General features: G+C 40.2%; 1 protein-coding gene across 1 annotated transcript in view; it reads left to right on the top strand.

Moving 5' to 3' along the window:
* The window catches only part of si (sucrase-isomaltase (alpha-glucosidase)), a 65,044-nt gene that overhangs the window by 26,185 nt on the left and 23,375 nt on the right, over positions 1-15,484 (top strand). Inside the window, exons 19-28 of the mRNA XM_040131112.1 lie at positions 374-458; positions 4,340-4,396; positions 7,096-7,220; positions 7,558-7,646; positions 7,937-7,986; positions 8,570-8,761; positions 10,928-11,077; positions 11,176-11,382; positions 11,455-11,609; positions 12,499-12,667. Of these exons, the coding sequence (XP_039987046.1) occupies positions 374-458; positions 4,340-4,396; positions 7,096-7,220; positions 7,558-7,646; positions 7,937-7,986; positions 8,570-8,761; positions 10,928-11,077; positions 11,176-11,382; positions 11,455-11,609; positions 12,499-12,667 (1,279 nt within the window). The remainder of the gene's footprint in view (positions 1-373; positions 459-4,339; positions 4,397-7,095; positions 7,221-7,557; positions 7,647-7,936; positions 7,987-8,569; positions 8,762-10,927; positions 11,078-11,175; positions 11,383-11,454; positions 11,610-12,498; positions 12,668-15,484) is intronic.

Raw genomic sequence — 15,484 nt, 5'->3', positions numbered from 1 at the left:
CAGGGCTCTGCCTGAATTAAGACTTCATCTATCACTTATATTGTTTTCTTTATTCCATGTACCAGGAAAGGTGACTTTACATGAATGCAGAATATTTTATTTAACTTTGGTAAATAAAAAAAAATAAAAAATCTTGGATGAATTATGAATAATGAGGGTGTAAAAATGGTTAAGCATACTAATACATTGCCCCAGATGTTGTCATAGAACAGTGGCAATATTACAGACAGTTATTTACTGGCTGAGTAAAGTAGGAGGTGATGGTTTTACACAGTGAATCTAAATTATGGATCGAAACTATTTATTTAGTCGACAAATACATAATGAAAAAAGATATCTAATTGAATGTACTCTCTTCTTTGTGATTCCCAAGGTTCTACTCCGACAGCACCACCTGGACAGTGGACCGCCAGTTCCTTTGGGGAAAACACCTGCTCATCACACCTGTACTGGACCCGGTCAGCCAACACAAAAACAAAAACGAAAATAAAAACATCAAATGATAATAATAATAGTAATAATGATAATAGCTAACTTAATTTAGCACCTCTTAAAACACAGTTACAAAGAGCTTTACAATAAAAATAGACATTTACAATAAAAATACAGTAAAACACACTAAAAGCCATAAAACTGAAAACATTATAAAACAAACTAAAATGTCATAAAACATAAATGGAATCACCGGAAATATATTTTTTCAAAAAATTGGTTTTTAAGGGTGATTTAAAAGATGAGACAGAGTTTGCGGCCCTGATCTCCTCCGGCAGGTACACATACATACATATTCTAACATGCCCTGTTCCTTCAAATACATGTGCACTTTCAAAATGTACCAGTAATTGCATGCACTGTATCATGTCTAGACACAGAAAGTATCATATATAGCAGTATTATGCAAAGCAGATGATGCATATGGGTTACACACACACACACACACACACACACACACACACACACACACACACACACACACACACGCGCACAACCTGACCTCCACTGGGAAAACATGACATGGGATTTTCTTTGTTGCCCTCCCCTCCTCTCATCCCTCTTTCTTCTCTCTTTCATATCCTCCCTCTTTTCTCTCAGCTCTAATGAGAGCACTGACCTCATTACTAGCAGATTAGAAGTGTAGATAGAAGTGTGTATGCGTGTGTTTGTGCATGTTTGTCGGAGTATGAGTGTATATGCGTGCACCTGTACGCACATGTGTATGTGTGCGTACGCAGCGACTGCGGTCATGTCAAAGTGGCCTGATTAATAAGCAATTTAGCGTGGCCCCTCGTGAATTACAGAACAGTGGAAAGTGAATTGGATTCATACTGGGGCTTCGGATGAAGTAACTTCAGTAAGTGTGATTGTGGAAAAGTTTCTAATACAAGAAGTGGAGGGTTTGTGTTTGTAGTGCCTCAGGGTTTGAGATGTCCTGAGGGCAGAGAAGAGGAAGGACCATAAGGCAATTGTGCAGGTTGTTATTTTTCTGTATCAAAAAGACAAACAAGTATCAAAGTGCCCTGACAATTGAAAAGACTGAAATGTCTGCATTTGAATTCCATCCTCAAGGAGAAAAATTATGACCTTGCTTGTGATGGTGCAGAAATATCATGAATGAATTGACAGTACATTGGATAAACTTTTTAAGGAATAAGATCAAACATTTGCTTAACATTTTGCGCTGGTCTGGAAGCTTCTTGGATGATATGGATGCATTCAGCCCTACAATTCTCAATGAATCCATCTTGGCATATTCTGACAGCTCTGTGTTTGAAACCAGTCCTTCACACTATAATCACATGTAGAATTGGAAATAAAAAAATACAAGCAATTTTCCTCTCTGCTTGAAGGAGTTCAAATTTTAATCAAATCAGCCAACATAACATCCACAAACAGATAATGTAAGCTTTTGAGTCAAATTTTTTTATGTGCCCAGATTTGGGGTTAAACCAAACTCAAGCAAAACACCTTAGATGCACCATACTAGACCCCATACTGAACCTCCCCTCCCATTTCTGTATACTAATGTTCATGGCAGGAAGAAAAATACCAAATATGTATAAGTTAGCGAGCAAATCCGATGCACATTGATGGTATAATATAGCCAACAGAGTCACAAATGGTAAAGTGCTGCAGTGCTGTGGTTTAAGCCGGGAAGAGGGCAGGGGCTGAGAACAGAGTGCCTACTATCTGTTACAGATGCATCAGGCTGTGAAGGGTCACATGAAGAGATAGTGTCACTTACTTGAGTAGGGTCACAGGCTGATCTTTAACAGCCTTTCACATCCTACCTTCATTTTCCTTTCTCATTATTCTCATCTCTCTCTCTGTCTCTCTCTATTTATCCCTCTGTCCGCCTGCCTTACCCTTTCTCTAATGATGCTCTTGCTCTATCATTCAGATCAGTCGATGCTTTAACCTTGATCTCTGTTAAAAAAAAGTGGGGAGATCTCCTATACTCTCTCTCTGTCATCCCCTCTGGTCTTCATCCATGATTCCACTCTCCCTCCTCTTGCCCATTACTCCCTTTTCTTTTTAGCTTATCCTTTCATCAGATGTTGGCTCCCTTATCTCATCTGCATTCTCTTAATCAGCTGCTGTCAAATCACCCTTGTGATCCCATTTCATTTCATCCCATCTCTCTTTCACCCTCTCTCTCTCCCCTCTCTGTCTCTGTGCCGTTCTCTGCCCCTCTCATCTACCTCAGCTACCATCTGATCATTCTGCCAGTATGAATCTTTGGCTTACCTGATCAAATCTTACCTTATGGCTAACTGAGCTTCAGTAATCTAAATGAGGATACAGGCCTCATGCCTTGTCCCTCTCAATCACAGTTAACAGCCATGCTAAGTCCTGCAGTCTCTTCCCATTAGTCAGCAGGGTGAGCGATAGGCGCCGTGAGCAAATCAGACACCAGAAAACGAGGTATAGGGGGAGCATCCATTTCCCCAGGCTGTCATCCCACAGGTTGTTACAGGTGATCTGCCTTAAACTGCGAATAGTTAGCAGACTGTTATAGCAATACTTTTTAATGTTTCACATGTACTTTTTGATTTTCAGAATTGCTCTTATTTACATCTGTCTCATTATCTTTTGTTCCCTATTCTCTTACCTGTTTAATACAAGTTGCAACAGCATGGCTGGTATTGTTTTCACCTCGTGAGTCACTGTATTTGTTTGTTTGTGTGTGTCATCATGACAAAATCTGGTCCTGGAGACACTTACTATAGTGGGAATTACCAAGGAGGTTGTTTCGAGTTGTATTGTGACAGGTGCTTATATGTCTGTCAGTGGACAGATGTTGTCTCCGCGATAGCGTCACAATCATGCAAGATCAGGAAACTTTACAGGTGCGTAGTTGAGATCAAAATGAAGGCTGAGTTCAAAGATGGGTGTAGTCTGACCCATGAGTACTCACGTAACGACATAGTAATGACTACTGACTACTCATGCAATAATATAGTAATGAGCACTGAGTACTCATGAGTTCGTCGCAGCTGGTGTGATCCCATTGCAGGATGGTCTCTGTTTTTTTCTTGTCTTCCTGCCACCCCCCTTTCTTGTTCCTAATGACAGGCCTCTGAGGGCCACAAAATAGGACATGCAGCTAAGGAGAGAGAGAGGGAGAGGAAGCGAGATGTTGTTGGCACTGGTGCCTTTGACAGACAGCCTTGACCTACACAGCCGACATAGTGTATTTCACAATTTTTTTTTTTTTTGAGAAGGACCTGTAGTTCGTTCTTTCTGTCACTGTGCTTTTTGTGTTTATCTCTCTCTCTCTCTCCCTCTGTTCTGCCCTGTCAGAGAGAACAGGGAAGTGACAACGCTATCAAAGGCTTGGTGCTCTTCTATTGATTGCTCCTGTCTGTCCGCCACCTTAAGCCATCAAAGCCTGTCACCTATCAGTTGTTGCTTGATGCTGTCTTTCCAATCATCTGTTGCATCATAGCACTTTAGACTGAAATGTCACAAGAGCTTTGTGGAAACTTTATATCAGATGATAGGCTGTTTTAAAATAACTTTCCTTGATGGGAACATTTTATTTTCTTCTTATTTATTATTAAGTTTCAGTGATTTATAGCAGCAAAAAATATCCGTGTTTCCTTTGTGGTGTATTGTAGCTTCTCTCTTCATGTTCAGCCTTGTAAGATTAAAGTGTCTGGATGGGTACAGTGAGATAAAGCAGGTGTTACCGATTGCAAACACAAATCAAACACAAGCATGCCTCCACACAAAACACAAAGCTGACACCTTGTGATGCCTGCTCCACAAATCAGAGGCCTATATGGTTGCCTTTAATGGCAAAAACAAATATTTAAATCATTGTTCTTGTTTTCTGCAGGGTGTGGACAAGGTGCGGGCATATGTACCAGATGCTGTGTGGTTTGACTATGAGACGGTAAGAATATTCCCTGCTCGTTTTAAGTTTCCTCTAAAGTATGTCCATCCCCCCTTCACATGTGTCACAAGAGAAATGACCAATAGTGTGTTTAATTTAATTTGGATAATTGCATCTGGTAATTACTGTTGCTATACATTAAGTCGTATACTTTCAGCACACATTGCAGACAATTAATCTCTTTCAGTTTATACTTGCTGAAATACTTGCCCTTAGAGATAAAAAAGAACTTTAAGTATAACACAATGAAGGTTCGCCAAGTGAAATGCACATAGCATTGATGGATAGCATTCCTTTTTATATCATAAAGGCCATAAAATTAATTCTTATAGGCAGTGTGAGAAAACTGGATTCATACATTATTTACACAGCATAGCATGGGTGTTTCTTATATATATATATATATATATATATATTTACCTTTACAGACATTAAGGAGAAAGAATACGTAATCATATTTCAATATTATGTAATCTGATTTAAAATCACATGGCATAAAAAAACTATGAGATTTGACTCAACATCTCTCTGATATAGTCTTAAGAAACTGCACATTATAGGCTAAACAGGGGGTATTGCATTAGAATGCATTAGATTAATTGGTAACATAAATGTACAGTGCTCAACAAAAATGATTCCACAGGGGCTTATCAGTATTATGTTACATTAGTGGAATTAACACATACACAAGGAACATGTATCACATGGAAGTGTTTGCCTCAAGTTCTTTGTTTGAGACTGAGAGACGAGAGCGATAAGACAGAGCAAGAGTGAGGACAAAGATAGAGTGAAAGAGGGGACAGGGAAGAGAGGAGAGAGACTATCTCCCTGACAGATAGATAAAAGAGGTGTTGAGTTCCTTTGGGACCTTATTTGGACGTCACGGTGGCGATGTAAAGCGCCCACTGATCAGATGAATGATTAGATTGGCTGTCTTGCCACCGGCCCCCTGTCCCGGTTGGTCCCCTGTGATTATCTGGGTAGGAGGGTGGAAGGACGGGAGGGTGGTATGTGGGGGGTAGGGATTGAGGGGTGGGGTTGTTGATGTACGGAAAATGACCGTGAAAAACAGGATACAGAGGAAAGAAATTATGGAAAAACAGAGGGCTGAAAGAATGAAAACAGATGGGATGGGAGCTGATAAACAGAAAGTAGGAAAAGGGAGACAGTACATAAGATGGGAGAGAGAGGAAAAGCAGGGACAAGATAGGCGATGAGAAAAACAAAAAGGACTGGTGACAATTACTGTGTGTAGAGGAGTAGGAAGATGGGAGGATTGGCCAGCAGGAATAAGGAGAAGAAGAGAAGACAAAGCAAGAGAAGACCTCCTTAAGGCAGACAATGAGGGGGTGATAAGATCTGAAATTGCTTATAGACGCTCCACTAACTCCAGCCCACACACACACACACCCATACTCTACTGTACTGCATAAAATAGTTTCGCACACACACACACACACACACACACACACACACACACCCTCAATTGGAATGGAGGAAAATGGGATAAAAAAAGAATTAGAGCACCACAAGAGAGAATAACAGGGCGCGGAGAGGGAAGTAGGTAGAAGGAGAATGAGAGGCGATGGAGAGAAGAGAGTTTTAAATTATTTTAGGCTGGTCTGAGGATACAGTCCTCAGGGGATCAGAAATTAACTGTGCTCTATCTGGGCCCTCAGAGAAATGAGTGGAAGGGGCACAGAAAAAGAGAGACAGAGCGAGAGAGAGAGATGTGGAGAACTTTGCCTGCTCTTCTTAAATAAATGGTTCTTGGCAGAACAGCAGAGTCTTACATTATATTATTATACTGTTAAAAAATAACACATTTCATATCCTTCTCAAGTGACTCAATCACTGTTTTTTGTAAGACTTTCAAATTTTTTTAGAATTTTAACCTGTTACCAGATACCCCTATTTTTGTGCACAAGCGCAAAGCACAATGTACCCAAAATAAAAAAGATTACGGTTCCTCAACCCCTTTTTATTACAGGCATAACTCTGGTCTCAATTTTACAACCAAAAAGTCAGAATGAGTCTAAAAGATTGAACAAGATTGAACAAAACAGCTGTTGTACGGATATGGGGATCCTAAATGTTTTGTACAGATAGAATCAGGAGACACAGAGCTTTCAAAAAATGTAATAATATAATTTGTCGAGGTTGTGTGAAGAGTGAGTCTGGTACAAACCAAGACACATTTGAATTATTTGCTAAGCTCAAGCGATGAAACTTTATGCAACTTATGCAATCAGGTTCAAGTATCTGCTCTTTCGAAGAGTGGAATTTATTGCTGAGAGAGCCAGAAGTCATCAATAATATCTATAGGTGTACTCTGCTGTTGTAACTCTAGAGTTAGTATACTATCCTGTGTTCAGTGTGTTTAATTGCAAAGTAGCTTTGGATCCGTTAAATACTGTAGCAGGTTTGCAGACTCAGACTAATAACAGATCCATTCACACCAATGGCAACCACAGGTTTTCCCTGCTTTTCTGTTTCAGGGCCTCAGAAAAAGTCAAACTGCATTGTAGACATGGCAATTTCACACAAGCCCAAGATTACTATTTTCAAACCCAGGCTTGTGCAAAATTATGACCACTGCACTAATCTTGAAGGGGGTGTGACAGAGATTGTCTTCCCCATAGCGCATCCCATGGAGGAATTTTATGAAAGTTAATAGATTCTGTTGTCCTACCAATCAGATGGAACGGCTGGCAGACCGCGGAAAGCATGTGGATATGCATCTACCAGCTGACAAGATTGGTTTACACATCAGAGGTGGTGCGGTCCTCCCTACACAGAGACCTGATGTCACCACCACATACAGGTATACGCACACGCACACGCACACACACACACACACACACACACACACATGCCGGTGATGTTCTTCCTGCACATTAGCATTACACTTGAGTGGGGGGTTAACAGACAGGAAATCGAGATTAGTTTACACATCAGAGGTGGTGCGGTCCTCCCTACACACACACACACACACACACACACACACACACACACACACACACACACACACACACACACACGCACACGCACACAAAGACACAAACACAGTTCTCAAACAGTAATTACAAAAAAATGTGTCTATTTCACATGCACGTGTTTGCACAGATGTGTTTAGTAGCCAGTTGATTCATGAATTCTAGTCGGCGTAACCCCATGGGCTTGATCGTTGCTCTTGATGACAACAACCAGGCGGCTGGGGAGCTATTCTGGGATGATGGAGATTCCCGAGGTATTGCATTTTCTTATTTTGAGCCTGTTTGTGTGTGTGCAGATGTGATGGTGAGTGTGAGACAGGATCATCTTCATTTTGTTATTACCAGTCATTACAGGCGTTGTTTTATGAGCATCAAATGGAAGCTGTTATCTTGTAGAATACAAAACGTCACGTGAATCATTGTGACTGTGGAAACACTCTCAGTCAGCTCACACACTTCAACAAGTGAGGGTCAGTTACTCTAACGTGTGGCTGCATTTCAGGTGTCAAACGGAGGTAACATTAACATCTTCCTCTTTTTATAGAAACAGTTAAAACAGGCAACCATATCCACTACGCCTTCTCCGTTGTCTATGTAAGTTTCCCTCGCATGCATCTACACCATCTTTCAAATCCAGCCCACATATTCATTCTGATCAGAACTCAAGTTCAAAGTTTAAAAACCACCAGAGACTTTCGACTTTCCCAGCCCAGAACACCAAGCATGATTGATCCATGTTGCACTGCTGAAGCTTTGTCGGATCAAGCATCCCATGTTCCTGCTTCACACAGCTCTGACTATCGCCTTGCATGTTTGATGTATGCCGGTGATGTTCTTCCTGCACATTAGCATTACACTGGGGTGGGGGTTTAACAGACAGGAAATCTATCAGAACAGATGTTTGACTGATGGACATGAGTTCAGGGAGTTTATAAACTGGTTGCTTCCCTAGTATACTTGATAACAGCTAGTGATGTAAGCTGGGACTGTTACATACATTGGAATAGGCTCTTATCTGTCAATCTATCCCCCTGTCTATTCAAAATATGAGAAAAGAAAATTTTATACATTAATAGCATTAATAGTTTATTTAATTACAGCAATAATAATTTGAGAGCGTGCAATTACTTTAATGCATTCAAACTAGGCACATAATTGTGTGTCTTCTGCCTTATAGGGAGTACTGAAAATGCAAGTGACCCACGCTGGCTACAAGGACCCAAACAACCTTAAGTTTGAGAACATCACTGTCCTCGGGATGCCTTATTCTCCTCTGTCCATCTCTGTGACTCACGTTGGCACTGGGACTCATGGAAACTCTGTCACAGTGGTGCCGAACACCAACATACAGTACGATGGAGACAAAAGGGTAAACACGCAATGCTCATAGACATTGCCATGCACAGATGCAAAATAAAAACAGCTACCATTATTTTTTTTATTTTCATGTGACTTTCTAGGATGTGTATAAACATATGACGGGCCATATTTCTTCAAAGCTGCGCTAATCATTATTTTTATGTTAACAATGGGTTAAATGTGTAATGTGAAGAACCTACAGATAATTATGACTTGATTCTGCTGTTCCCCTGAGCTATACAAAAGTGTTTTACCATCTTTCAGCTCATCATTTTGGTCTCTTACAGCCTTGTTTCCAGTAGCAGGCAGCTTTTTTCAGAGAAAAACCTCCGATAAACCCACCATACACTCATGACCAGCACCAAGCAACAGACAGGCAAAGTTAGCAACTAGCTAGTAAATGTAGTGGAGCATTTAGCTGCCAGGAACTCAGATATTTCCCTCAGAAATTGATGGAGACCAGACCCGAGCTTGACAGAGAGTGAGTATTATACTTGCATTCATCAGTAGGCCAGAAACATGACTCTGAATAAATGCTAATGTTGCGCTGTGTGTGCTGGATATGTAAATAGGCAACTGCTTGCTAACAAATTTGCCGTATCCACAATAAAAAAAATATATATATTACAGCTTTAAAAATAAATTGCTACCATATATTTCATTCAATTTGTTACATTTTTGGCTTTTAATCTGCTTTCCCGGTATTGAGTTGATCACGTTTGGGGATGACAAATTGTGAAGTGAAAGCAATCAATTGTTTGTGGGGTGTATTAGTACTTTAGAATTCATAATTAATGGAATAAAAAGCACTACTATAGTCATTACAAATGAAAAACTCCCAGACATATGTTTAAGTATTTCCATTTTGTCGGGAAGACCTTAGTGGACAGATGCAGGGTGGATGCATTCTGCAGTGGCTACTGCTGTAGGCATCTGCCATTTATTTCAATAAGACCAGGAATGAAACCATTACTATACATCCCAAGGTTAGCCTCTAAGTATAAGTAATGATAACAATTTACATTAGGTGAGTATCACAAAAAGCTTTGTGTGACTGTTTGTCTTAAAAAAAGAAAGAAACCGCCCCGGAGAATGTCTAGCAGCAATGATTCTACAGTAGGTGCCCAGGGTTATGAGCAAAAGGCAAGAGTCTATAAAGTGTCAAGAGGTTCAGTTAAGTAATACTATAGAGGTCTGCTTTGTGGGCTTGTGTATATTTGCGTGTGCACATGTTCATGTGTATATAGCTGTAGCTGTAGTTGTGCTTTTGTAGATCCTCAAGGTCTCGCTGGTCACACTCACAAGCATGCATTTATCAAATGACTCTCAGAGGTAATCATTTCTTGGGGGTGAAGGGTAAATGCGTTGTTAAACCTAAACTCTGGCTTGTCGTGTCCATCAGTTTTTATATGCCTAGTCGCAGTGGGCCTTGAATATAGCTCACAGCCACCAAACATCATTAGCTCGACATACACTCAAATAGAACAGTACTTTACAATACACGAGTCACATTGGCTCCCTATATTTTATGTCATTCTTTGACTTGATAGTGTTATGCTTTTTTAAAAACCATTTTCTGCGTACTGCATAGCCTCACTGTCGTCTATACTGTTGTTGTTCATTGCATGTAAAAGGCCGCCCTTAGAGTCACTGTGCCCTCTTTTTATTCTTTCCATTCTTTCTTTCTCTTCTTCTTCATGTTACTCTCTTCCATCCCTCTCTCCTCGGTTTCTTTATTTATATATATAAATAGTTTCTTCTTTCTAAACATGACTTTTTGTGTGCATCTGTGCTCTGCATGATGCATTTTAAACAATAAAATTGCTGAAGCTTGATTCCAAAAAAAAGACCCATTGGAAAAAAGACGTATCCTGGATGTCCTCTCACCATCTTAGGATTCATTAGATGGTGACTGTAATGACTACAGCGAAAGGGGCTCCCCAAGATATGTTGTGAGAATGACTCATAATTCCCGACAGAGGCTGTTGAAACAGCGAGGGAAATTAACAGCTGCGTCTTAATTGATAGCACACGCAACGTCAAGCACACAGTCTGTTTCAAGCAGGCATGTCTGTGCTTTCACAGCTTGGGAAAAATGTTACCACAGTGGCATCCTTGGATTAATAATCACTACATCCCCCACCTTTTCTTCCTGTGCACTTCATCACATACACAGGTTCTGTCCCTGAGTGGCCTCTCCCTGACCCTGGGGGAGACTTACGTGGTGCAGTGGGAAAAAGTGACAGCGGAACACCAGCGCTTTGACTGCCATCCAGAGGAGCATGCAGATGAGGCTAAGTGCAAGGCCAGAGGCTGCATCTGGGTGGTGAGGAAAGACTCTGCTGATGTTCCCGCTTGCTTACTGTATACATGTGAGTTCAATATTGTGAAAATCCCTATGCTTTCCTGCCTTTCCCTACTCAGCCAAGCACCATGGAACGTGCTCCGTGGTGCTTCTATCCAAAAGACTATGGATACACTGTTACGACAACCAAAGAAACCAACTCAGGCATGACAGTTGATATCACTCGGAACAAGAAGTACAGGAGCAGTGGTCGCCCAGAGTCAGTGGACATTGACACACTCCGTGTTGAGATCCGTTACCACAGCAGTGACATGCTGCAATTCAAGGTGTGTATTTATTTGTCTGTGCTAGTACACACACGCATTCACTGACACACTAATATCACATTCCCTGTCCAGATCTGGGACCCAGCCACAGATCGTTATGAGGTTCCCGTGCCGCTGTCAGTTCCTGCTGCTCCTGAGACTGACGAAAACAAGAGGCTTTACAGGGTCCTTATTACCAACAACCCATTTGGCATCCAGGTCATAAGGAAAAGCACGGGAACCAAGATGTGAGTGTTTCAATTGTTCAGCTGGTTCAGCTGGTCTTATGTTTTTGTTTTGTGTTGTAGATCTTTCAGCCATTAGTTCTGTATTGATTGTTGTTTCTTGGAATTTGGATATATTAGTCTCATTAATTTATTGTTTGATAGGTTTAGGTCATTTCTTGGTGGTTTTGGACTGCTCTTAGGTTGCCTTGAAGGTGCCTCTCCTACAACCTCCTTGTCTTTGTGAGCTTTCATAAAAATCTGTACGGGCATTTCTTTTAATAATTTTACAATAGCATTTTGTAAAATTCTGATGTGGTGACATTTTTAGAACAATCTTGAAATGAGCTATTTTGACTTAAATAAATAAATTCTATACTTTCATAAAAATTAAGGTAATTTAATATGCATTCCCTGCTTTATTTTGTTTCCACAAGCATAATGCAATCTCTTCTCATTGTCCCTTAAAGTGGCCACTATAGGGCACTCACCGACTAGCCAATTTTGGGCAATATAGATGCACCTATCAACAAGCAATAAAGTGAGACTTTGGTTAAAAATGTATTTAAACTATTTCCAGCTATGTTGCTCCATGTATCAGCACTTAAAATAGTTTCCTCTTGTTCAGCAGTCGTGATGATGTCACTTTAAGCAGTCGAGCATCGGAGAGCATTTTCCAAGCATATCTTTAAGCAAGGGTGACATTATTTTGTAGTTAAGTCTTCCATGTTTTTTAGAAGTGTCAGTTGAAATTTTACTAATTAAAATGTATGAAGTATGATGAAGGGATGCCTGCAGTTTCTACAGGTTATTATGCTCATTTGTGTCAAACATGTGGTGAATAACTCCCTTTGACAAGAATTCCCTTCTCTCTCCCTCCCTCATTGATTTAATCCTCTGTCACTTTTCTCAGTTGGGACTCCTCTGTGCCAGGTTTTACCTTCTCAGACAAGTTCATCCAAGTGTCTACTCGACTGTCGTCAGAGTTTGTCTATGGCTTTGGAGAGACAGAGCACCCCACCTATAAGCACGACCTCAACTATCACACCTGGGGTATGTTCTCCAAGGACCAGCCTCCTGGTGTAAGTATCACGCTTGAAGCACATAGTGTAACACACATGCACACACTTGAAAAAAATGAATACAGATTCAGCTGTTACTTCACTCTGCTTTTGAGACATACTTTATACTAGCATATAATTTACCTGAAGGGATGTTTGATAGTAATGATGTCCATGAAAAAAATGTGACATTGAACTAAATTATTGTTCACAGCAGCAACAGTTTTTTTTCTCTCCATTTTAAGCATAGGCATGTTCTGTCAAAACCAATTCCGTGCTTGTTATGGTGTATTTAACAGAGCACCCTGCACTGAATGTCTTTAACATCATATTCTCTAGAGACTGCAGAGGTGACACAACCTTCCTGCACAGTATGTAAAGTTTTTTTCTCTCGCTCGTGGCACTTTGATGTGGTGCTGTTGAGGTGAACGGCAGTTATAGAGTGTCATCATGTTTTCCTTACCGGTGTCAAGGCCAGACAGGATGAGGTTTCCATCTGCATCAGCATTATCAAACCTAATTGCTGAGCTGTCAAGGCAGCTCCACGGGGTTCAGACAAATGCTATGAGGGCCCTCAGAGAGCAAGAGAATTAGTTAGGAAAAAAAAAGAAGGAAAAGTGTGAGCAGACGAAAATCAGAAAAAAAATTATTAAAAAAATGTGTAAAAAAAACTATAGAGGAGACAGGATGTAATTGGACTCTGTGTTTACTTTTTATATACTGTACATACTAATATTAAACCAGACAAGAGTTTGCCGCCTTAACTTTTCTTTTGTTCTTTTGGTTTGTGTCTGTTTATCTTATTGTGAATTAGGTCATAGTCGGAGTAATCATAGTCAAATACATACATAGTGTATAGCATTAACCTTTAATCATATTATTTAAAGAAGAACTAGCTAGAAAATGGCCCTGAACCACAGCCTTGAGTGTCAGTGAAGGTATAGATGTTAAAAAGAAAGCTACATATGTAATGACAGTTCTATGAATTATGAATGGATGCCAGATCTAAGTAATAAAACCTCTGAAAAGTGTCAGTGTAGAAAGTCAGTCACTGTTAAAAGGGATTATATTTTTTTTTGAATGAAAGGGGATGTGTTCAAGCCAAAACAGGGGTTAAGTTGCTCTTTAAGGGCATTTTAGCAAGACATAAACCGTTATTCAGGTAATTACCAAAATGTTCCTCAGAAAGACATGGCTCTTTTTCTCACACATTGTTTCACCATTTACAAGACCTCTCCACCGATACCATGTACAAACAAAGTAATTATCAACCAGCAGAAAGAAAATAGATAATTTCAGAATAATAAACAAATTTGGTGCATACTATCTGATACTACTCTCATGGATCTTTTTTGTTGTTGTTTTTGTTCAAAATCTGAACAGACATAGGCATAAGGATACACAGGTGCAGCCACATGAAAGAGAGATGTGGTTTGATGTTGAATACTTGATAGTTGAGTGAAAATCAGACCCGCACTCATTAATTTGGCTGTGAGCAATAGAACGTGAAGGAGAATATACATAGACAGTTTTAAAAAGCAGCGGGTAAATTGCATATATCTTGTTTTATTTAGTATCCATAGTGAGACTATTAGAGTCCATGTAAATGTACCTAGAATGTGTCAAGAAAGTCAAGAAAGACCGACAGACAGAGACCAAGAGAGCACTGTCAGTGGCTGTCACTTGTTGTTAGAAGAGCTAGGACGAGTTGATGACCTTTCTCCTTCTGGAGTCAGGGCCTCACACCATGTAGCAGGGCCACAACGACACACACGCACACAAACATACCAAGAAAAGCACACCTCCAAACAAAAATGACACAAAGACAGAGCCGGTCCTCAAAGCCATTATATTACAGTTTAACAACTTCTTATGCACCAAAAGTGCAGGAGGCTGATGGAGAGTGACGTGCCCATGAGTTTTCCTTGAAGGACGGTGACATCTGAAAGTGGCAGATTTCCGGTCTTCTGCCACCTTTCTATCCTGTTCCTCGTCACCCCGTCTGTCTAGTCCCATCCTCATCTAAACACTGAAGGCAACAGTGTCCACTCAAAGTCCACTCTGTGAAACTCAACTCATTCCCACTAGAACAAAATATTGTTACATTTGCATACTTATGTGTGTGCATGCAGAAAATCAAGCAATTGCAAACATACATCTGCAACAGATGTTTGTTTATTAACATGTGATAAACTGTCACAATAAATGGAAACAAAAAACTAAATGATTGCTGCCAGGCACACAAGCAAATTGAATAGGTGGGCGTTGTAAACCATAAAATTTGATAAAGCACCAAAAGCTCTGCTCTGTTAATAAGTTGCCAAGTTTAGTACAGTAACCACCAAGGTACAGTTTTGTCATTAATTTTAATGTTCTGTATGATACATTCAGGACTTCCTGATTTCGTTATTGCGCCCAGCAGCAACTCAAATCCCAAAAATAACCTCCCAGCTCTCTGTTGATGTCTTCAAACACCAGTTTAAAGCCTAGTTTAAAATTTGGGGGGATTATGAGTCACCATTGGGTGCTATAACTAACATAGGAAGCGCATCTTTAAAGAAATGTTTTAGCCAGTGCACATTAATTTACATACAGGACAGTCGTAGCAATATTTTTCTCCACTTCTGGTAAAACCGTTGAATGTTGACAGCACTAGGAGCAAGCTTAAGGCAGTGTTATGTCATACAATGAGAATTGCCCGTCAGATGCAAAGAAAAATGCTCACGAATAAACAAAGTGGCACATAAGCCAACATTTGATCAAACCACAGAACACACCAATTCTCTAACCAAAATTCATCCATCTCACACTTTCCCTTTGATTCTCACGCTCTGTCTC

The sequence above is a fragment of the Xiphias gladius genome, chromosome 7 (assembly GCF_016859285.1).
Source record: "Xiphias gladius isolate SHS-SW01 ecotype Sanya breed wild chromosome 7, ASM1685928v1, whole genome shotgun sequence".
Taxonomy (NCBI): Eukaryota; Metazoa; Chordata; class Actinopteri; order Istiophoriformes; family Xiphiidae; genus Xiphias; species Xiphias gladius.
This window is presented reverse-complemented; position numbering and strand designations above follow the sequence as displayed.